A 20,732-nucleotide genomic window follows, 5' to 3' on the forward strand; every position below is an offset into this window, starting at 1 on the left:
ACCCGAAACGTCTTCTAGAAAACTTCACATCCACTTGTCTAAACTGAACTTTTTATGTTTGACCATGACCTGGATGACTGAGAATCCTTACCAACACAAAGGAAGAGTCTTTAAAAGTGTGCATACAGATTAAGTGAAGCCAAAAATGACCAGCCATGCCCAAAATCTGGACATTGTAATGGACTCAGTCCTGAGCCTTCAGAGGCACATAAGTGAGTTTTATCACTTAACGAACATCTCAAGGATTAAAGGACTAGCGTCTCAGCAGGATGTAATGTAGGCGTTTATCAGCAATCTATTTATGTCTGCCTAAAAATTCGATCAGACGGCTGCAGTTGAGCAAGTATGCTGCTGCTTACATCCTCACTAAATAGTGGAACACATAAGCCCAGTTCTTAAATTCTATACACTGGCTCCTCGTCTCTCAGACAATAGACATACAAGACTAAAAAAAATATTCTAAATATATAAATCGCTTAATGGTTTAACTACAAAATACATGACAGACTTATTGTTGGTGTATCGACTGTCCAGACCTCTCAGCCATACCCAGAACCAAATAAATTGAATAAACTGTTAAAATTCTGAAACCTTAAATTAATGTAAATCAAGATTATAAACATATTTTTTTCAGTGACCTTTGACTCAGTTTTCTGAGTCAAAGACCCACTGTTCTTTTTAATTGATAATTAGATTTTTTATTTAATATTACAAGGGTGGCGGGCCCCCTGGCTAGACGTAATTATAAAGGGGATGCATGTTGGAATAAATCATGACACATTTTTAGAGGTATTTATACATCAACAACAAAAAGGCACATTGAAAACAACACCCAATTAAGTTACATATTAAAATAAATTTAAATTAAAACTATTACACTTTAAAGGTGGTAGATTTAGGATTTATATGACATTTCAAGTTTATTTTATTGCAACATGTAACTTGCATCATGCTTCTCTATGTTGAACCAAAGGAGCACCCAGCATTTGCAACCACTGTGCTAAGAATTATCTTCGCTACACGCTCCAAGTATACAAACAACATATTGCACACATTCATCATCTAAAGACATCAAATACAACACAAGGAAATACAATACAACTTTCCACACTAAAAATAAAAATATAAATATATACATATGTAACTATATACATATATTTCGGGGGTGGGGGGGTATGACTTTCTGAGGGAGGCGTTGTAGAGACTGATGACCACAAGCAGGTATGATTTCCTGTGGCGCTCTGTGATACATCTTGGTAAGAGGACTCTTCTGCTGAAGAAACTCCTCTGCTGGGCCAGTGTGTCATGGAGAGGGTGTGAGACATTTTCCAAGATGGACTGAAGCCTGGACAGCATCCTCCTCTCTGCCACAGTCGTCAGCGTGTCCAGCTCCTCCCCCACAACATCACCAGCCCTCCTGATCAGTTTGTTTAATCTGTTGTTGTCTGCGACCCTCAGCCCACTGCCCCAGCATGTGACAGCAAAGCATGTTGGCCACAACAGACTCATAAAACATCCTCATTAACGTCTGACATATGTTAAAAGACCTCAGCCTCCTAAGGAAAAAGAGTCGGCTTTGTCCCTTATTGTAGACCGCCTCAGTGTTTCTAGACCAGTGCAACTTATTGTTGGACACAGTCCTGTATTCACTAGTCAAGTTTTGGCACAAAAAAACGAGAGAAAAAACAACAACACAACATCTGAATCCTACTTAGAATTTAATTGTGTTTCTCAGACTATTGTGCAATTTATTTGAGATTCAGTTTTATTCAAATGAGGATCTTATAAATGTTTGTGATAAACCGGATTTTCCACCAGCATTATAAAGCCAATGGTTCAATTAGAAAAAAAACAAAAAACACTCAGAGATGATGACTTATGCCAGTTTAATATGAGTAGCATCTGGTTTTGCCACATTGTGGTTTGTTTGCAGGAATGAAGTGGGGCCACTCCCCTTACCTGACCAGTGTGTGTGTTCATGCCTCTGAGGCTGTGGGCGTGGTCCCCCTGCCCTCTCAGGTGTCTTTTTAGCTCCTGAGTTATCTTCCAATCAGAGATGAGCTTTTCTTCCTCTTTGTTTTCCGCTTTCACCTTTCTTCCCTCATCCTTCCTGTAACTTGCTGCTCAGAGGCTACAAGAAAAAAGGCGACACACCTCCAGATAGGCACAGGAAGCTTAAAGAAGAAGGACCTGGACTTGCATGAGGCAGAAGAAAGTAAGAGGTGAACTGGCTGAGAGAGAGTAGGTGTGTGCGCCTTGTTTGTTAAGCAGAGCAGGTTCAGACAAACTCACTTTAGTGTCACTGGTATGCTTTGGTTTAGCTGTGAACTCACAGCGGCAGATCTAGAGTTACGACGAGGTGCTCTTCCCTCCCACAAATCTTGGGTCAAAACCTCACAAGCTGGCTGATCATATGATGTTGCTTTCAAGTGCCTGGAGGGGGTAAGTCATGCTTTTACAGACTAATAAATTCCTCTCAAAGATATTCAAGTTCTAATTCTCGTTCAAGTTGTTCTCCAAACCATGTGCAATAATGCTTTCTTTAAAAATCCTTTTCTATTTTTTATGAATCTCAAACGAACATCTGCAACCCTACTGCATCATTGCCTACAAATAATTTCACAAGTGTAACTTTACCTTGTAATGGTTGTTCCTGTTTTTATTGTGTTCCCTAAGGTATCACTCTTTACTTTGTACTTCCTAAACTACTGATATGCTGTAGTTACTTCCTATTCTGTAGCAACAGTTCTTTATAATCTGAGAATAGACGAGATGCTGCCGTATCCGGGCTCTGTGTTTCCTCTTATACGTTTGTGTATTTTATTTAACAAGACCCAGAACTGTTCCTTTTTAAAAAGCTTCTTCATCAGAGGAGGATTTCATTGAGTTTTTACAGTCCACAGTGCCAGAAAATATTCTACCATACCTAGTGGATAAGCCTTGTTGAAATATTAAACACACCTTTTATAATTATTTAAATCCTGAATGTTTTATCTAATTACTGAACAACATTTTGAAGCTGTCTGCTCTTATTTTTCTTAATTTTGAAGCAAACAGTTTTCTCCAAGTAAGACATCTTATATATCAAATTCTAATTAATTTTGATTCTGTTCTACTTTGTCAATCTTAGTTAACTGCTGTAGCATTTTTTGCACCCTGACAGGAACTGAGAACTTAGCACCCACACAGGAAATGTGGTCAAGGTCTCTCCCGGATGTTGGCTTACATGACATGAATGAAATAATAAAAGATAGACAAAAAAGTCTTAAAATTGATCTTGTGCAAGAAACCAGGAGGTACTGTTAAAGCTGGGATTATATAGCAAACCCATAATGTGATATTTGCTGGGGGACTTTCTTCTGATATGGGCTGTTGCTGGTGGTTTGTGTTGACAACACATGGTAAAGTTAAGCTCAAAAGCCAGACAGTTTTATCCATCTGAAGTCACACAGCGGGTCGAGCTGATAAAATGATAAACAGGAGACAAAACGGTTGAACTGTAGCCCCTGAACCCCACCCTCTCCATCGAATCTGTTTGGTTATTACGGCTTTATACACCCCAGCAGTCTATTTCCTTCTGTTGCTCATTCGCTCAGCTGATTTTTTTTTTCTTTCTTTCTTTTTTGAAACCAGGAAGTAAAATTGGGCTTTTGTGTCATTTAACTTCAAGGTGTGTAGCTCTGCAAATGAGTAGAAAGCTAACAAAACCAGTTGGTTGCATTAAACTGCTAGTAGCGTTTTAATTCAACCAACTGGTGATCATCAACATTACTAGGTTTTATTTGCAAAAGTGTTTGTTTTAAACCCTTTTCAGGTTTCATTATTCAACAATCAACTAAAACCAAACGATGCAAGATTGTAAATTGAAAAGAGAAGACTAAATGGCCCCCTTTTTGTTTCTACAATTGCAAATTTAAAACATGCATTTGCATCCACCCTCGGAGGCATTATTTAGCAAAACCCCCCGATCATCACAGTCACAGCTGCAGAACGTTTTTAAATATGTCCACTATCTTTGCACATGCATTTAGCTATATTTAAGATTCTTTAAAGTATAGCTATATGTCAGTCGGAGTGGATGGATAGGATCTGTGAAGAATAGTTTTCCTGTCTTGCCACAGATTTTAAACTGGATTTAACTGCAGCTCCTCCAGAGTTACCTTGGGCCCTTTTGCCACTTCTCTGGTTAATACTGCTGTTTCCCAGTCTGTTTCTTTAGGTTGGCAGCCATGTCTTGGTTGGATGATGCACTTAACCTGCCAATCTACAGGCAGATGGTTACACTAGATTTCTTTAGGGGTGTTAGACAGCAACACTTGGAATATCTTCTATCAGTAAAACACTTGACAGTGTTGCTCTGTCACATGAAATTCCTGAAAATAAGAGTAAATATTTTCTGAATAGTCTTAGGGAGATTCCTCATACCTATTTTCAGAGCCGGTGAGGGTGGAGTTAGAAGTGTTTTAATTATTTCCTCTTCATAGCATAGAAAAGCTTTTTCCCCAGAGCTGTCTCTTTACTGAACTCTAACCCTCACGGATAGACTCTACCCTCCTTCCTCACACCTTCTACCTTTTTGCTATTTTGTTTTTTTACATGACTGTAATGTTCACCTGCACTCCTGACTGTTACTATTGGAACAACTATTTATATGCATCTTTGCACTACTCACTTTGATTGGATATTGATTTGCACTGCTGACTGTTTATATTTACACTGCCGACTGCTTATTCACAGTACCAGTTGTTTAGATATACATTTGCAATAACGTACTTTAACTGTAATTTGCAATTACCTTCCACTGCACTTTAATTTAGATAGCTTCTGTCCAAACTTTATTTATTCATTCTATAGTAAAACCCATCTGTATATATGCTATTGTACATAACTTTAAAAACCCTTCTTATAGTAATATCCACCTGTATATTATATTCAGTACATATCCAGCTGTAAATTTAGTTCATTACACTAGTGATCTATATATTATATTCATTATTTCTAATGGTATTCATCTCTATACTCATTCAGTAGAAACCGATGTCCTATATTTATGGAAACATTATTTATCCTGCACTTGTTGCTATTGCACTTCTGGTTAGACCTAAACTTCATTTCGTTGCCTTGTACCTGTACCTGTGTAATGAGAATAAAGTTGAATCTAATCTAATCAAATCTGATCTAATAATCCAACAGTGATGGCACCTTGCAAAAGCATCTGGCCTAATGCAGGAAGCGAGCACCTTTTGTAGAGAAACAGCTTCAAAATCCCTCTCTAAACCTTACGCAAGCTGACAACAGAGCTGCCCAAGAGGCGCCAATGGAGGAGGAAAAACTATGCACTTCTATGCCGGATGTTGAAGAAGCCGAAATACCACAAGACTTGCAGGCCTCATCGGGTCAGAGCATAAACGGAGAGCAGGGGGACCTGGTGTTTGGTGATGAGGTAGAGAAAGAACTGACATATGAGGAGGAAGCTGCCTCAGACGGATCTCCTAAAGATGCAGAACAGTTTGAGGAAACCATATGGTCTCCGCAGCCCATCGCCTGCTCCCACCTCTCTCTTACCTTCGCCTCTGTGGGATGGGAGATGCCTGACTCTTCTGCAGAGAATGCTTCATTCATGACTGACAGCAGCTTGGCCAATGAGCTTTACTCTGAGGGCATGACGAGTATCCGCAGCACTTCCCTCTCTCCTCACCATCACCCTCAAGATTTTACTGCCGAGCCTTTTAAAGAGGAGGACAAAGAGGAACAAGATGAAGTTAATACACAGCCTCTAAACCCAGCTGAAGAGAGCACCGGAAGTGAATCTAAGGTATGAAAACTTTCATTTAGAAAAAAGAGAAAGTGTGACAATTTCTTGCTGCTGTTACCTGAGAGTAAAAATGAAATCCACACTTAAAAATGAAAACCAATAAACCTAATTTTATAGGATTTAGTTTGCTTTCTTCCCACTTTGTTGCTGTATGTCTCTGTGGCTGATGAGGGGGTAAATGAGCGTACATATTGCTGGTCAGATGAGTGAACTCACACGGAATCACAAGTTTTTCTCTGTAAGCTTATGTTCGGTCGTCTGTGTTGCAATTCTTTCAGCCATGTGATGCTGCAGATGTGAAAGAGCTAACGAAACAGGAAAAGGAAGATTCAGCAGCCGAGAAGTCTGAAAGTAGCAATGGTATGTGGAACATTACAGCTCTATAATTGTTGTTATTTTTAGTTTTAGTGTGAAAATTAGTTATTTTCAAATTATTTGTCATTTCTTGGGTCTTCTACAATTTCTGCCAACTCTTCTAGAAGCTTCAGATGAAGAGGAGGAAGGCTCAGTAACATCAGACGAGGATTTACCAGAAACTAAAGAGAAGATTCAATGTTCATCAGAGGCAGTGGACACTTGTTTAGATGTGAAACTAGAAAAGGAAGAAGAGATTAGTATTCTGCTGAGCGAGCAAAAAGACTCAGAAGGAGAACCGAGCTTAACGAAAGGTTCTGAGACTGACAGTGCCAAGGAGGACCGGAAGGAGGTTCAAGAGGAGGAGAGTTTAACTAACGTTTCCAACGAGAAGGTGCCGGCTTTAGCAGATAGTTCTGAGACTGAGCAAGAACATGAGGAAAAGAGTGACACAGAAGTTCCCGACGAGGAGGAACCAGCTGTAGCAGCTTGTGTTGACACCCAGGAAGAACATCGGGAAGTGAGCGAGGAGGAGGAACAGCCGAGTGTCTCCAACGTTTCCCTTCAGGAAGAAAGTGACGAGGCTGAAACTGTCAGCTCTCTGACTGATCTGTGAGTATTTTTCATTCACATAAAGGAAGGGGAAACTTCAAATGACAGTATACCCAGTGGAGGAAAAAAAAAAGGCAAAAGATCCTGCATTTACATCAGGTTTTGACAAATAAAGTACTCATCACCTTTAAGATTGAATCATTCACATTGACTGTCAATGAATCAGCGCTGTTATCTAAAATAATGACAAAGTCATCAGTTAAAACATGCTAACATTTAAAATAATTACCCCAAACAACCCAATTAGTTCTTTGTTTAAAACAGCTAATGCCTCACCAGCATGTTTTTAACCATAATAGAGTGGAGATTTAGTAGATTTCCTTAGATTTTACCCCTCTAAGGACTCTAAGGTCTTCTGGTTTGACCAGAATTAGCTTTGCAAACTTTTATTTTTCTTTTTATAGATCACATGAAGATGAGACAACCTTTCCAAATTCGCTACAGCTGTTCAGTCATTGTTTCTGACCTTAACTCCCAATTCTACTCTTAAACTCTCAGTTATCAATATATGTAACTGACTTTAGAATGAAACCTTTTCGATTGGTTTCATTCGATTGGTGTAAACATTTAGTTCTGTCTTGTTTCCAGTTCTCCTATCAGAGTCATATTTCTCACTGTAGAATAACTGTGAACTAGGCATCTGTCAGCTACTCGCATTGAGCTATACATAGGTTTGAAAAATTATTTTATTCATGCAAGTTCCAATGGTATTTGGGTAAACTCCTTTAGTGAGATATATCAGGAAATGCTGAACCCTTCAGAATCTCTTATTCCGTTTCAATGAAGCATACAGAGTCACAAATCTGCCTCTGCTGCATCTTTTTGCTGCACACTGCCTGTCTGCTGGCTAAAAGACCAACACCACAGTTTCCTCTTGCTTACAGGAAAAAACAATTTTATGGAAACCAAAGTGGTGAGTATAGCTGTTTTGAGTGTAAATTTTTCTGAAAACAGCACAATTAAGTGGATGCTTTCTAAGTCTTTGCATCAAATCGAAGTAACAAAGAAAAGTTATAGTCATAGATTCCATATAATAAGCAACATTTCTTTTCAGTGTTTTATATTCTTTTGGTTGTCTTGCATTTTTTCATTATGAGAACCCCATATAGGCCAAAGCCTGATGGGGCAGACAGCTAAAATGCTTTTCTCAATTCCGTGTTTATGTCTTTCCTTCTTGGCTTTGCTTCAAAGCCTGAATAATTCAAATGTGCAAACTGCTTTTAGAAGTTAAAGACAAGCTTCCTATGCTTTTAATTTCCATAAGCTTTCTACTTCCCTTCTGAATTCCTATAAAAGCAATGAGGACATTTTCATGCCCCACTTCTGCATTTTGACCTAGTGTTAGTCAAATAACTAATGACTTGCTGTAATGTGTTGGGTGGTTTGTTAAAATGTTGGCTTGATTGCACAAAAAAGTAAAGTTTAATGCTTTTTTTTTCAGTTTTAGTTTGAAAGAGTGTTGCTTGCTTGAACGATATTCCCATTAATGATACTGAACATTAAAATTAATGAATTGTAGTTTAAGTTGAAGCCACTCTAAGCCTTTCTAAAATTAAAGCTGTCACATCACCATTTCCATCACCATTTAACACACTCCATTTTTTTTCTTTTTATGTTCACACCTTTCTAAATAGATTTTTGTGTGTTCTCTAGAACGAAGCCCTCCTTCAATGTGTGTTGTTCTATTTTAAATATAATTAAGATGCATGTTTTATCGAAACCTTTTAGGGAAGTACCTGCAGAAGTGCTGCAAACTGACAACACTGCACTAGACTCACCTACTGGTTCACTGGGAGATCTTCCAGCGCTGGAGCCTCCAGAGGACGGGGAAAAGAAGGACGTAGATACACCAGATCATTTAGGTGGAGACCTCTCTGTGCTGCCTGAAGAAATGTGCGAGGATGTAAATGAGAAGGTGGATCCTGAGCTTTCAGAGTCTGAGGATAACAACCAGGAAGAATCAGAACAGGCAGAAAAGGCTGAGAGCGTAGAAAACTCTCTGGGAAGAGAAGAAGAGGGTGAGAATCTGGAAGAGACTCCCTCTTTAGAGAGTGATCAGGACAGGGTGGCTACAGTGCAGCCTGAAGCTTTAGAGTCGGAATCAGGTGAAGTGAGTGAAGAGCCCAAGATGCACGCAGAAGAGTCTGATCCAACAGAGCAGCTTCAGGACCAGCCTCCAGAGATGGCATCCCCAAACCAGTTAACCCCACCAGAAACTCCAGAAGATCCGCCAGAGCAGACAGCTTGTGATGAAGCTACGGAGTCCACAGTCGCCAACGATCCATCAGAGCAGAATGAGCCGCCACAGCAAACAGCCTGTTCATCAGAAAAGATGAATAAGTCCAACATGACAGAGCAGCTGTCTCCTGAGAATGAGGCTACAGCGCTGAACGAGGAATTAAACCATGTGGACCAACAGGCTGAGACGTCAGATCAGGCCGAAGATGTTGGGCTTCCTGATGGTGGAAGTCCACCAGAAGTTGTGGCTAATGGAGATAAACACCAGGACTCAGCGGTGCCTCATATTAATGGAGGCGGGGTGGACAGAGAGAAGGCCTGTCGACTGGCTGAACAGCTCTTTAAGCTGGAAAACATCCAACGCTCTGATGTGGTGAAACATCTAGACAAAGAGTAAGTGCACATTTAGACATCATTTAATACACAGTATTCTTGATATCTAAAGCTTTGTTTACCCAAAGCATCAGTATCAGACTACTAACTGTCTTTATATGCAGATAAGTTAGAATTTGTACAGAAATGCTCTTAATTTGCTTATTTATTCACAAACAAAAGAGAAAAACTTGCTTTAATTATCATTATCTATGCAGTGCTATTGAATAATTTCTGATGACTGCAAGAATTTTTTTTTTTTTAACTTCCTGCTTTTTAGTAACAATGTGTTGATTAATGCTCCTCAGAGGCCTGTTAGTAAAGACCTACAAATCACTGACTCTGCAGTTTGAGGATCAGGCTGTGGGAACTCCAGTCCATTTATAAAAGTTTTCTGAGGAAGTCACAATAGTTAAAAAGGAGGCGTTTGATTGCTACGACTTAAGAAGTTGAATCGCATGTTTGGTAATTTGGCAGATATACAGATTAGTGTTTTTAGACCAGGGGTCTGCAACCTACAGCCCCAGAGCCACAAGGGGCTCTTTGAAAACAGTTCTAGCTACAAATAATGAACGACTAACTAATGATTTTGAATGAAGTATGACAATTTTGGGTTGTTTAAACAATATTTGAACAACATTTTGACAACAGAACCACAGGGGGTGGTGGCCTAGTGGTTATGGCATTACACTTGGATCCCAGAGGTTTTGAGATCAAGCCCCACTCCCACAGACTGCCACTCTGGGTCCCTGAAGAAGACCCTTAGCCCAACACTGCTCGCCGGGCGCCGCACAATGGCAGCCCACTGCTCCCCAAATTGATGGGTTAAATGCACAGAGTGAATTTTGTTGCTTTGTAGTTGTGACAGTGTAATTACAATAAATTAATAAATCAATCCATCCATCTATTCCAATCTTGACAAATCATGATTAGTAGGTTGAGATCTTATGGTCCCGATCCTGTCTTTAAGACCAATGATTTGTTTATACAGCTTTTTTTGGACTCTATATAGCAAAACTGATATGTGGAAAATGTTTCCAGATTTTATCAACTGAAAAATTCAAAGTAATGTTTTCTGACTGTCTGATAAGGCCTTCAATTGATTTTTTTTTTATATGTTAAGAGATTTGTTTTTTTTTTTGGGAAAATAAAAAAGGAAAAGTTTAGTATATGTGCTAAAACAGAGTAGATATTAAAATTGTGAGTTGCCAAAAAAGCTGTGAAATGCCCTTTATTCACAGCTGAATCAAAGTTTCAACAAAAACATTAAGTGTATATTTATCAAGTGGCCTTTTTTTTTTTTTTTAAATCAAGACTTTGATAATAAAAAAAAACCCATATAGAAAAACCAAGATTATGGTTAAAATCAGTGGCATTGTTTTCAACTAATGTAGATAATTATAAATCGAATATGATATTAAACTTTTTGAAATGTGAACTGAGTTGTATTTATAGCTAATGGGATCTTTGCATTTTCTTTCTTTCCTATTGTTGATAATTTCATTCGAAACATTTATTGATAAACCAAATTAAGATACAGTCGCTTCAAAAAGTGAAATTTGTTTTTACGTTTTGCAAACAGCAAACCTTATGTCAGTTATAAACTTATAAATATGTCATAAAGGTGTAATGGAATGTAAGATAAAAAACATTGTCTATAACATAGCAAAGTTGAATCAAGATTCTAAAATTAAAGCTAAAATTACATTATGTTTTAATTAAAACATTGCATACTACAATTTCATTCAAATTTGTTAACAAATGTAACTGATCAGCCAACATTTTTTCATTTAAATCTTTGGAAAAAACTTAAAATTTGTTCATTTTGGCTGTTAATTTGTGTTTGAAATGTTAAAATAAACTTAGATTAGACACGAGCTGCTTAGATGCATCTCAAATAATATACATAAGGGTTTTAGTATTTAAAATATCACTGTTTTCAATGTGAAATACTAACAATATCAATACTAATGTGTATATGTTTTGGTCAGTTATGTTTTCTGAACTTTTTCTTAAGAAGCAGATTTACACAAGTTCCTTTAAATGATGAGCTGTTAAATAAGTTTCCTTCTGTCTCCTTTTATGTTTGAACACTAATATATATATATTTTTTTCTGTGTTTAGTAATGACTTCAGTCGGGCTGTTGGAGAGGAATACCTCAGGTTTTTTGACTTCTCCAACCAAACTCTGGATCAAGCCCTCAGGTTAAATTCCACACATAGATACATCTTATCTTACATCTTATGAAACTCCCTCATGAAACACATGTTCTAATCCTCTTTCCTTTGCTTATCCCCAGATCTTTTCTGAAGGTGGTCGTATTGATAGGGGAGACTCAGGAGAGAGAACGAGTGCTGCAGCATTTCTCCAACCGTTTCCATGAGTGCAACCCCGACTCTTACTGCTCCTCAGGTGAGATAATCATGAGTCATGCTTGAAGATACAGCTGTGGGCATTCATGCGTAACATCTGCGTTTGACATTATTACTCTTTTGGATATCCTCAGGGGCCGTGTTGGCTCTTACCTGTGCTTTAATGCTTCTCAACACTGACTTGCATGGACAGGTGAGAATAAACAGCCTCTGAAACTTGTTTTTCACACAGTGTTGCACGTCTTTTTAAGCCATCGTATGTTTGTCTACAGAATGTAGGAAAATCCATGTCTTCTTCTAAATTTGTGACCAACCTGGATGGGATGAATGAGGGAGGAAACTTCAACAAGGAGCTGCTGAAAGTAAAACATTCACACTTTTATTCTCAGTATTGAAATCTAAACCTCACGTGTTAAAAGTGGTGAACCTTTTCTATTGCATTTTGCAGAGTTTTTATAATTCCATAAAGAGTGAACCTCTAGAGTGGGCTGTGTAAGTAAACTGTACACAGAAAGCATCACCTGGACCATGATTCAAAAACATGAGCTCATTCATGTTTTCTACTTGATTTTTGCTGAAGGGATGAGGAGGAGCTGAAGAACTTGGTGGATGAAAGTGCAGGAAATGACGCCCCGCTGCGCTCAAAATCCAACCCGTTCCTTGATGTACCTCAGGACCAAAAGGCAGCTGTGGTAAAACAGGGATTCCTGCAGAGGAAGCTGCATGCAGACATCAATGGAAAACGAAGTAAGTAGGGTAAACACACAAGAGAGGATTGTTTAAAGACAAAACCTTATGTTAGATCACAAGATGAGAGATTTTAGCAGCTGTTGGGCGAATAGGAGCCAGTTGCATGATTTTTTTCACTTGGTGCACAATGTATGATTTTCATTTTAGTAATATATTTTTAATTCTCTTCCAAGTCATCATTTTAATCATGAAATAAAGTACTTCTCTACAACACAGGTATCTTTATTCTACCGCATTAGGAAGACATGATGTTATTAAAAATATCTTGGATTCCCATTTTGAACATTGAAGCTGAGTTTTAGATCAAATAAATGTTTGACATGTTCTGATGAGGTTTTAATGTTGATGATGTTACTCATTTGTCTTTATGAACCTACTGACTGTTTCTTTTTGCTGGCAGCTCCGCGGGGAAAAAGGGGATGGAAAACTTTCTTTGGGGTGCTAAAGGGAATGACTCTTTACTTACAGAAGGTAAGTGACTCAACTCCTACTTCTCCAAACATCATGCAGCTCTTTTACGTCATGCTGAGTTATCTGTGCTGTGTGTCAGAACGATTACCGCAGAGATCAGCTGGTGAATGAGGACATTGTGGCAGTCCACCATTCCCTGGCTGAGCCGGCAGCCGATTACACCAAGAAGCCACACGTTTTCCGGCTTCAGACGGCTGATTGGAGGGTTTTGCTCTTCCAGGCCTCGTAAGTTGTATAAAATCTGCAGAGCCAGTTGGTTTGTGTCTGTTTGTAGGACAAGGGCTTGACAGGAACAAATTGAGCATTTGGTTGCTTTTCTCTCAGATCTAAAGTAGAGATGAATTCATGGATCAGCCGTATCAACTTGGTTTCCGCCCTTCATTCATCTCCTCCGTTCCCCGCTGCTGTTGGCTCTCAGAGAAGGTTCTTTAGGCCGCTCCTCCCAGCTTCGAAGTCTGTGAACTCTCTAGTATGTATTTGTTAAATATTACATTACCTTGCTTTGATTTGGCTTACAATATATATTTTATTGATTATGTTTCTGAAAATGTCACCTTGCATTGCAATAGACCATTTATATCAATTTAAGGAACTATAACAATATTATTTTATGTCAATGTGATGCTGAAGTTCTCCATATAAAGTGTGTAGTGATACTTTTCAGGTTATTGACAACAGTGTAAAGGTCATCATTCAGAGTTAACATAAAAACATTATAGCTGCCTTTCTAATAAATTTATAGATGTTTGATCAGTAGCATTTTGAAAACAGCCTCCATAATAGTAGTTATAAAATTGTTTTATCAACAATGTGTTAATTAAATTATTATCCCTTTATCCAAAGGTTGTTTCCCTCTACCTTATGCATTTCAAACAAAGTACATTTGGTCTGGTTATGTGGAAAATCTGCCACATTAAACCACATAAAGAGAGATTCTGAAATGTAATTGTAATCTCCTATCTTGTTCTTTTCTCTTTGCAGGACCGTCAGCTTCAATGTCACTCAGGAAAACTGGATTCCTTCAAAGCTGACCTGTTGCATCAGCAGGAGAACCCACCAGACAGTAAAAAAGCTAAAACCAAGGATCTGGAGGAACATCGTGTGAGAGCAGAGTACCTGCAGTATGAGGTAGTGGAGTTGCTGTTAGAGCTTAAGCATGAGTATCTAAAGATCAACAGGTCATTTAGTGTTTATTGTTGAACCACAGGTCTGTCGCTATGAGACCTACATCGAGGTGCTGGGGGCCTGGAAGAGTGTGCAGAAGAACGAGGACAGTGTATTGAGCAGCGCTGACCTGAACCTGTTTGACAAGGCTGCCTGCCCAGGCTGCATCGGGGATGAAGACGAGGAAGAGGCTGGTTTAAAAAGGTCTTACTCAAGTCCTTCCTTGGAACTGGAGCTGGCCCCTCCAACAATAATCAAAGTTAAACGCAATATCTCTGAGAGACGGACTTATCGCAGGACCATTGTTCCCCGAATGAATAAAGAGGCCTGATATAAAGTGTTCCATTTGTTCTGACTGGCACATTCAGACATTTCTGTTGGCATTTTTCAGCTGGTGGTTGCAGAATAAACCCTCCAAAGATCTGTAGGAAAGCTCTCAGGAAATGTGTATTTGATTGTCTGAATGAGCAATAGTATTCTTACATGTGAACCTAAGTTAATTAGTTTTGTCTGAATTTGTAGGATCTTTTATGAGCTAAAATATTGTGGTTTCACCATTCATAACGTTTCAGTTTTCATCCAAATGAATGTTTTCTATTTGGTCATAATTTTTGTTGACTATGTGTACCACAAGAGGGTGCTGTAGAACAGTACTTATGTGTAAATTGCGCCATAAAGAGGAGGCGCCTTAGTTTATTTTTATGTTGCACTTTTTCATATATGTTCTATACAGTATGTTAAATTTTGATTTCATAAGTTTTATCAAGTTTTTTCTTAGGTGTTTTTCTTGTATTTTTATGAAGGACCTCTAAAATAACATGACATTTTTACCAACCCCTTTAAAAAAACTGGAAGGGCAAAACGGTCTTAAAGACTTTCTTAATTTTTCCATTAAAGAAAATCTAGCTGTGAAAATTGAATCAGTAATTTAAGGTTCATTTTGTCGCATATATCAAAGTATTTAAAAAAAGGTATATTAGAGGTTATTTTTTTAATGTAATTTTGTTTGGCTATATTTAGCTTTTTTATGTTCCTCTTATGTCTTGATTTTATTTAAATTAGCATTGAGTTTTGCTTTTTTTTTGCTGAACAAGTTTTTGCCATAATTCAGATCCATTTTTTTTTATCAGTTTTTATTAACAGAACACAACTAAAAGGGTTTCTTAATGCTAAATAGTAAGATTAAAAGTGGAATATGTATTATATATGACTGACCTTTGAACAATTTACTGCTTTTTATGTTTGTAAATTATATTTGTTTAGATAAACATATTTTGATTGCATAATGTCCCTCAAAAATATTTTAAATATTAATCGTCCTAAATTCACATTGTAAATCTTAGTATTGCATAAAAGGCTATACACCTCTGTCTTTTATTGTGCTGTTACAGTGTCTGTTGTATTGTAAATGATGACATCCAGTTGGCACAGGTCCTGTTTTGGGTATTTTCAGCCTGTTAATCAGCAGTTGAACAGGATGTCTCGAATTAACCCCCCGACACACACACCCCCACACCTCTAGCAAACACAGAAATGGGATGAGAGAATAAGAAGCCCCACAAAAATCCTTAACAATTCCAAATGGTCACAACATCAGGTTCTAGTGTCAGAACCTGATCAGGAACTGATGACATCATATCAACTCTCTTCTAAGTTGAGATTTTTTTTCTTCTAGTGAGTAAACATCATGAGAAACTCTTAGTTATGGATGGACCTTCCATTTAATCAGGACACAACAACAACTCATTAAGATAAAGTCAGATTCCGCTGATGAGGATGACTGATTGGCCGCATGAGTGACAATGGCTGGAGGGGCTAGCCTGGCATGCCGAGAGGTGACGCCATTTTTACTGTTACAGAATAAAGAGGTTAATAAGAAGGAATGCCATGGTCCCTTAAAAAAGAACTTTCCCATATTTAGAAACAAAAATGAGTGTTTGATTAAATACAGATTTTAGTCAAATATTTACAAAATCCTTTCGCAGACGGAGTAAAATGCAGAAAAAAATATTGCCCGGGGTTTGGAAGAGAACTCTGGGCCATGAATTGGTACCAATTTTTTTTTTCACAGAGTTGATAAATAAGTAATCAAATGGGAAAGTCTTGTTAGTGAATATTGTCATTTTTGGCTCAAGATCAAGAGTATGAAGACAATAACGAAAAGGTCCTGTTGGAATAACTAATTTGTTTTCAGTGATTAAAATTGAATGTTTAATTAATAATTTTCTGTGCCACAATGGATGCTGAAGGTGCTTATTTAGGACCAAAGCTCTTCTCACTTGACCTGCAGACCATGACTTCAGCAGTTGTGGTGGTGGCCTTGTTTCTTTGAAGCGCCATCACTCTGCTGATCTCCACAAACAATAACATCGGGCCTGAGCAGCAGGGTCTGTTAGCTGCCGGGTTCAGAGGGTGTCTTGCCCCTGGAACTGGCCTTCTATTGTTCTGTGTGTGCTGCTCTGTTCTCAAGCAATGGGCAACTCAGTCAGGCCTGGGTGGGCAATTAAAAAGCCAAGACCTCAAGTTGGGATCATTAGTGGCTTGTTTCAAAACAGAGACTTTCTCACATTCTGCATTTTTTTTGTCCTATACATCTGCCCTAGACTGTACACATTGAGCCGTCCTGAACCACAAAGTGATATTTAAAGATGTATTCTTTTGTTCAAAAAATACACCAAAAAACCATTACCAAAAAACCCCAACAAAAACAAAACAGTTTTTTTACATGCTTGCTCTTAATCTGTAGCTGATGCCTTCCATGCTCTATTTGTTACTTCCCGTCTTTTATCTGCATGAACACTTGATTTCTCATAGCGTGACTGTTGAAGAGAAAAAAAAGATCTCAGGCTCGGTTTTCCTCTGTCTTTGTTCATCCTCGTCTTTCTTTGCTCTTGACTCCTGCTCCTCTGAAGTGTCCTTCACTGTCTGGGCTCTTTAAAATCTCTCTTTGGTTCCTTCAAGTGTTTTTTTTTTTCACTTAGACTCACTTTATCCATTCAGAGGATATTGACACTGCACTTTTTTAGCCTTGCTTAATATCTCCTGAAATACTTAGAAAGAGAAAGATTTAACATAAATCCCCGATGAACCCAAATGTATTTTTGTATGTATAATTTTTTGTTGTAATTGCATGAAAATGCAGTTCAGCAAATTATTGACTCATTAGGTAAATACTTATGCAAACATTTTACATTTTTATTGGTAAAAATGTTGGAAAACCTGTTATTTCTCCTCCTTTTCTACTACATTCTGTTGTTTTGTGCTGTGGAAAAATAAGCAAAATATATAAACTGCACTATGATTGACTTCCTGTTGATTTTCTTGCAAAAGTAAGTCTAAATAGGAATCCTAATATTTTTTAACCTTTTCTTTTATTAAGAGAGACATTTATAAGGCTGTTACTAACTTTAGTTTACATTTTCTTACTATCAGATCCTCTAAATGTAAACAGTAAATCTTTATACATGTTTTTAATTTTGCAAGGCAAAATGGCATCTTAGGAGGAGTTAAGTTGCTATGGGGCATTTAAAGCATGACCTCTTCTTGCCCTTTCTCTCTCAGCAAACAATAACACACACATTCATGTCTCAGACAGCGGTCTTCATACTAAAACCAAGTGTTGTTTTTTTTAGATGCAGGGCAAACATGCCTCAATGGGGCCTTTAGGTCAAAGCCTCATGGTTTAAAGCAACTTTTAGAGCAGAGTGAGAACATTTGAAATCTAATCTCCTCCATCTTATCTTATGTCATCTTTCCAATCAAACAGGACCTTTTTCTAATCATCAGGCTTAGTTCATATGCTGCAATATCTCCATGTTTTTAAGCACCACTGAGTAATACATGTATGTTATTCACAAATCTGTTTGTAAATTCAATGTATGTGGATAAAGGAGATGTGTGTTTGGCTCCTCAGGTCTCTTCAGGTCAGATCTTTCCCTCGGGGCAGTACCTGATACCTGGAAGATTTTATCCACCTCTGTGTGAGTGTGTGTGTGCTTTGAAAGGTGCGTTTTTCTTGATGTCTTTGAGTCAACAGTAGCTTCCTGCCTTCAGGCTCAAAGTGTTGTTTAATAGGCACAGAGCACCTGTCTGTGCACAGGAACACCCTCTGTTTGACCACTGCACCCTGTTTGACTGGCACGTTTGTTTCAGCTGTTTTACGCTGGATCGGATAGCCTCTTGAAATCTGAGGAAGGCGTGGTCAGCTCATGGTTATTGTGTTTTAAGCTCACGTTTTCTAAATGGTGATATGTAAGTACAATGATGTTTAATTGGAGCAAATTACAATAAAGTTAAAAAAAAAGTCAAGGTAACATTTTTGTGGAGGTAAGCGCATATCCTTTTTATGTCTAACTGGAGTTCAGCACATGCTGTGAGGGGTATTTCTGAGAAAGGTACTGTGCAACTGCTGTTGAAAAGTAGCCATGTTGAGGAAAAGGAGTAAATAAAACATTTAAGTTTCCAACGAAGAAAAAAAAATCCTGACTTACAGTAGGAAAATTAAATATACTTTCATTGTTTCTTTTAGGCCATACTCCGCTATAATGCCAAGACTTTTATGCTAAAATCTTATTGCATACTGTAGACCCTAAAAGCTACAGTTTTCCTTTCATTTTTCCTTTTTTTTTTTAATGATTTTCTTTATTAATTATCAAATATGAAAACTGACCTTAGCTGATTTAATTAAGTTTTGCAGGGTTTCATATGTTTCTTGTGACCTCCTAGATGAGTTCTCAATGCCCTTTTGAAGTAATTTTGGTGACTCCTCTTTGGAAGGTTTACCATAACGCAGTGCTCTCTCCATTGGTGTATAATGGCTTTCACTGTGCTTAATAAATTACCTTGTAACCTTCTCCTGAACAGTTAATGACTGTCTAGTAACTGTTCCAAAACATCAGGTGTGTATGGTTTGCTTGGATGTGTTAGTCCACTTCATATTGTCAGTTGGTTCTGTTAAGATAAGGGTGATTTTTGGTTGATGTTGTGGTTGGATGAGAACAAACATTAAACTCATATGGCCTTCATGCAACATGCTGTGTGTATCCCCATACTAAACTCACTGTGAAACATGGAGGTTTAGTCTTAGACTTGGCCTTACACTTTGCGACTGCTTTTTTATGCAGGTAGAGATCTGCATCACATCTGACATAGCTTGGACTTTTTTTTTAAAGGGATAAAGTTTCAGTCTCTCCATGTGTAAAGCCTTGAGACTTGCAGCTTTAATTGCAAGAAAGGGTGCTTCTTCATCTCATTGAAGAAGGCCTAGTACATATACATACACAGCTGTGAGATAATAATTTGCAAAATACAAATTGTAAACAGGGAATCATTTTCCTTCCACTTCATAATAATGCCCCTATACTCAACTGCATAAAAAAATCCATAAAATGCATTAAAATGTGCAGATGGAATACTTGAACTTTTACAACAAATTAGTAAATGCACATTAAAATAGCTGTAAATGATAAAGAAATTGCTGATGACTTTTTAACAAATGTATTACTTATCAGGTTTTTCATAGTTCTAACAAAGCTCTAAAACTCATCTGTCTCTGCCTGTGTGATAGAAATGAAAACCGTTGATTTCAGGCATGTATCACCATGAACTGCCTGTGAACACAACCTTATAATTAGACTTAGTCAGACTTAGACAAACTTTATTGTCATTTTTTTTTACACAAAGTGTATACAAAACAAAATTTCGTTCTGTACAGATCTCATGAAATTTCGATTTCTTAAAGTCCAGCAGTGATCAAATGACTTGTGTCTCTCTATGAGCTAAAAGAAAAGGGAAAATCTAAATTGGGCAGCTTGACGAGGCAGAATTTTCAGCTAACATTATACTTTTTCTCTTGGTCTGCATATTGAAAATATGTGAATAAGTGGAGAACTTTCTAGTTGACTGGTGCAGGAAAACCAAAGCCCATCATCCTACTGTTTGCCACACACTCCTCTGCTGTCTTTTTGGCAGTCATTTCTCCAGGGAGGCCCTAGTTGTACAGTTTTGTGGTTTGCCCCCCAAAAATGGGCCACAAGAACTGTTGTATCACGCAAATGAACCCATACATAAGATAGACTTTCTGTCTCTGCACCTCACACACGGACACAGTGTCAGTATATCTCTGTGCTAAATGTAGGAAGTCCCAGTCGCCCCATCCTGCCAGCGCTGTCTGCTCTCAGCTGTTCCGGCCCGCTGCCTGTATTGTGCTGGCAGGCTCATTACCAGAAGCCCTGTGGCCCGAAACCTCCTCACTAATAGGCCCAGAGAGGGACAGAGGAGTTATCTCTGCTGTGACTCATGTATGTGAGCAGTGTGATGTTTTCTTTTTAACTCTCTTGGCATGAAGTACTGTTAATGTTTAATGCTTGAAAGCATGCATTTAACCAGTAAATAAGAACTCTAAAGTATTTCTATATCTTCATGTGATTACTTGACACTATCTTTGTAAATGTAATTGTAGGTTAATGTTTTTTTTATTATTATTATTTCATTGATGAGAAGAAACATCCCAAAAGAACTGAATGAGAATGGAATCATGAGAATAAATTAGGTTAAGAGCAGCTCATGTTTGAAATATAAAGAA

The 20,732-nt window shown here is 38.0% G+C and overlaps 1 protein-coding gene across 4 annotated transcripts; it reads left to right on the plus strand.

Annotated features, from left to right (window-relative positions):
- Window positions 1–1,930: 1,930 nt before the first annotated feature.
- LOC107096293 (PH and SEC7 domain-containing protein 4-like) lies at window positions 1,931–15,179 on the plus strand. 4 transcript variants are annotated; one of them, XM_015392898.1, is made up of 17 exons: window positions 1,933–2,245; window positions 2,322–2,442; window positions 5,194–5,815; window positions 6,094–6,175; window positions 6,295–6,781; window positions 8,510–9,412; window positions 11,516–11,596; window positions 11,692–11,804; window positions 11,899–11,957; window positions 12,037–12,126; window positions 12,213–12,256; window positions 12,345–12,511; window positions 12,915–12,985; window positions 13,065–13,210; window positions 13,310–13,454; window positions 13,967–14,113; window positions 14,193–15,178. In XM_015392898.1, exons 3-17 carry the CDS (start codon window positions 5,318–5,320, stop codon window positions 14,478–14,480), a joined length of 3,321 nt encoding a protein of 1,106 aa, XP_015248384.1. In that variant the 5' UTR covers window positions 1,933–2,245; window positions 2,322–2,442; window positions 5,194–5,317; the 3' UTR covers window positions 14,481–15,178. The 4 variants fall into 4 exon arrangements, with proteins under 4 accessions (XP_015248400.1, XP_015248384.1, XP_015248392.1 ...); XM_015392906.1 differs by having other exon boundaries at window positions 1,933–2,222; XM_015392914.1 differs by having other exon boundaries at window positions 1,931–2,442; window positions 6,298–6,781; window positions 14,193–15,179.
- Window positions 15,180–20,732: the final 5,553 nt, after the last annotated feature.

The sequence above is a fragment of the Cyprinodon variegatus genome, unplaced genomic scaffold (genome assembly GCF_000732505.1).
Source record: "Cyprinodon variegatus isolate N-32 unplaced genomic scaffold, C_variegatus-1.0 Scaffold23, whole genome shotgun sequence".
NCBI lineage: Eukaryota > Metazoa > Chordata > Actinopteri > Cyprinodontiformes > Cyprinodontidae > Cyprinodon > Cyprinodon variegatus.

Bases quoted from the DNA above. Each gene is read 5' to 3' on its own strand.
- LOC107096293 (XM_015392889.1), top strand. From the start codon at position 5,318: ATGGAGGAGGAAAAACTATGCACTTCTATGCCGGATGTTGAAGAAGCC. The intron at 12,257-12,344 runs GTAAGTAAACTG...TTTTTGCTGAAG, and splicing joins GAACCTCTAGAGTGGGCTGT to GGATGAGGAGGAGCTGAAGA. The intron at 13,455-13,966 runs GTATGTATTTGT...TTCTCTTTGCAG, and splicing joins CGAAGTCTGTGAACTCTCTA to GACCGTCAGCTTCAATGTCA.